This window comes from Pieris rapae, chromosome W (genome assembly GCF_905147795.1).
Source record: "Pieris rapae chromosome W, ilPieRapa1.1, whole genome shotgun sequence".
In the NCBI taxonomy this organism is placed as follows: domain Eukaryota; kingdom Metazoa; phylum Arthropoda; class Insecta; order Lepidoptera; family Pieridae; genus Pieris; species Pieris rapae.
Window position 1 is genome coordinate 2,170,272 of NC_059533.1, and position 3,440 is coordinate 2,173,711.

General features: G+C 34.4%; 1 protein-coding gene across 1 annotated transcript; it reads left to right on the top strand.

Moving 5' to 3' along the window:
* The first annotated feature begins 249 nt into the window (after positions 1–249).
* LOC123690445 lies at positions 250–2,445 on the top strand. Its single transcript, XM_045633873.1, has 3 exons — positions 250–894; positions 1,005–1,896; positions 2,441–2,445. Exons 1-3 carry the CDS (start codon positions 682–684, stop codon positions 2,443–2,445), a joined length of 1,110 nt encoding a protein of 369 aa, XP_045489829.1. The 5' UTR covers positions 250–681.
* The last annotated feature ends 995 nt before the right edge of the window (positions 2,446–3,440 follow it).

Genomic DNA, 3,440 nt, shown 5'->3' on the forward strand with positions numbered 1-3,440 from the left:
GAAGAACCAGAAATGCTACAAACCAAGCTAATTACCCATCGTGAAACGTGAAAGAATTCGGATATCACAAACGCGTAAAGCGCGAGCGCGACATTCAACTAATAATCGCGAAAGTTTGAATCGAGCTGCTTTCAGTTACGATGTGTCAATTGACTACAGTAACTACCAATGTGTTGTTATTGGTTCTATGAACTCGGTTTGCTCACACTGTCAGGGTGACCATTTGTGGCAGATTTCTGCCATTTGGGCAGATTTGGTACCTAAATTTTAACCCTGGCAGACCAAGCTGACGATTTAAAAAAGTGGCAGGATTTGGCAGATTTCAAAGAAATCCTAATTTTTTTTAAATACGTTTGAATGTATGTAATTCTATTTACTTAGAATACTTATAATTTTCTGTCTTATTATTTCCTTTATTTTTTATTATGCATTTATTTGGTAGGAAATCATTTACTGAGGTGGCAACTTTTGTCCTATGCCAGATAACACGGGAATCCCCGTTTATTCTGTTTTTATGTAGGTACGCCTTACGATTATGAACGGTAATGAATCAGTAATAAGGTTTATTTTCTTAATGATATAACTGATCGAGGTTCAAAACAATGTTTGTTGTTTTGTCTACTGCCACGTTATTCTCATTTGGCGTTGTGGTGCAGTGTCAGTGCGTTGTGTATTCCGTGCATGATGAAGAGAAAATACGAGCGTTCGTACCGACCTGAATGGGAGCAAGATCCTTTGCTTTCGTCCTGGATTTCCAGAGCAAAGGAGGATCCTGATGTTGCGTTTTGCAAAGCTTGCAATTGTAAATTAGTTACAAGATTGTCTTCATTAAAAGAACATGTGTTATCCCAAAAACATAAGAAGCATATGATTGGGTATAGCGGCCAATCATCGGTAAGTACTTTGCAATAAATGGAAATATTTAATAGACGTAAATATGTAATACGTTTTCAATAGATACCTATTGCAAGTTTAGAAAAACTAATATCAAACAATTATTTCAGGTGCAACAGTTTTTTAAGAAATCTCCAATAGAAGAGGAAGTGAAAAAAGCAGAACTTAATATCTGTGCTATGTTAGTGGAACATAATTTACCGTTCCGATTAATGGATCATTTAAGTGAAATTATCTCAAAATGTTTTCACGATTCGGAAATTGCCAAGTCCTTTTCCTGCAAGAGAACTAAAGCAGCAGCGGTAACGTATAATGTTTTAAAGCCAGAGCTAGAAGCAGAGATGCTTGCCGATTTAAAATCATGTGAAAACATTAAAACTCGTACACCAATGTTTTCCTTAGTTATAGATGAGACCACAGATGTAACAACCACATCAACGCTTGCAGTTGTTACCAAATATTATTCCGAAAAAGATCTTCAGGTAAAAACAAAATTTTTAACTTTGGTGGACTTGCAAGGAGCATCAGCCCAAGCTTTGTTCGATTCACTTTCCAAGGCGTTAATCAATGCTAACCTTAACATTAACGATGCAATTGGTTTCGGAGCTGACACTACTAACGTTATGTTTGGCGAACAAGGTGGTATTATTGCCAAAATAAGATATGAAAATCCCCATTGCATATTCATTAAGTGTGTATGTCATTCTACTGTTTTGTGTGTATCTCACGCCAGTAAAAACTCTTTACCAAGGGCTATTAACCAAATAGTGCAAGAGGTTTATGGATATTTTGCACATAGTAGTAAAAGGCAAAGGGAATTTGCTAAATTCCAAGACTTTATTGGCACTGAAAAGCATAAAATATTAAAACATTACGAAATTCGATGGCTATGTTTGCATGCATGTATTAAAAGAATTTTGGAGCAATGGGATGCCCTCAAACTTTTTTTTCAATCGCAGTTTCTGGAAGACAAAAATATTTCAGCTGAATTTTTATATAATAGTTTGAATGACAAGATATATCAACTTTATTTTTATGCTTTGGATTATATACTGCAAACAGTTAACAAACTGAACACTATATTTCAAGGAGATTATACGACAGTCCACACAGCATTTAAAGACATTTCCGAGGTGTATATGAGCCTTTTGAGTTGTTATATGAAAGGTAATTATTTGAAAACCACAGATCCACTTTGTATAGATCCAAAATCTAACGTCAACTTTTTACCTTTAAAAGATTTGTATTTAGGTGTGAACGTTAGTAAAGAAATCGGTCGTCTATCTGCAGATGTTAGTCTTAAACCTGGAATTCAATCTTTCCTTCAAAGAATGCAAACATTTTTTATTGAACTCTGTAATCAGTTAAAAACACGTTTGCCACTGACGAATCTTTTTAAAGACTTACAATTTTTAGACCCGCAAAATGTTGTTTACAAAGATTTTGTATCAACAGTAAACATTGCAAATAAATTTCCCAATATAGTAGATGAAAATAATCTTCAAAAAGTTGACGACGAATTTCGACAAATTAAATTTGACAAAAGTGTAACCGATTTGTTGGAATCTGGTGGGAGTAGCACCAGTACAAATTTAAGTGTGGATAAATTCTGGGGAAATGCGTGATGCAAATGGAGCTCCAAAATATACTAATATTGCAAACTTTGCAAAAGCTCTATTAATTTTGCCATTGTCAAATGCCTCTTGCGAAAGAATATTCTCCCAAGTAAATTTGAACAAAACAAAAATAAGGAACAGGTTCCAAAATTAACATGTATCCGCGTTAATAACAACAAAAGACGGTATAAAGGAACATGGAGACTGTATCTCCTTTAAACCAACAAGGAATATGATTAAAAATATGTCGTCAAAATCAATTTACGAAAATGAAGAGTGCGGAGAAAGTTTTGATACTTTTATAGTTGAATAATAAAGGAATTCCTTTGAATAGTAGTATTTTATTTATTCATACCCGTCTTCAATGTCATTAGATGCTATAATATGATGGCATATTTTTGGCATTTTCTGGAGTTAGCTTTGGCAGATTTTTTGCCAATATCGGGCAGATTCGCTATTTTTGAAATGGTCACACTGCACACTGTAAGTCATTAAAATACAAAAACGAAGCCAATGGATTGTGTTGCGCAAATGGTAAAGTGAAATTGATACCATTGGATCCACCACCAGAACCATTGTACTCATTGGTTTCAGGAGAAATCACCACCAGGGTGACGGTTCTGTTCAGGAGAATTTTTTAAAGTACGTAGGCACAAGAACTGCCACATTACAAATCTTTTTGACAGGACGAAGTCTGTCGGGTCAGCTAGTTTAGTATAAATATTTTAACCGGTAAGAAATGTAGTTTCGAAAAACCTTTAACTGTCACTGTTACTCAAAATACCTAATACACTCTGTATTTATCGGTCCGGGTACATTTTATATACAGGTTTAAGAGTAATGGTAATAATTGCCAAAAATACAAAGGAATAAAAACCTTTACTGTAATAAAACATTATTTCTCAAGCATTTAGCTTCCAATAATGACTA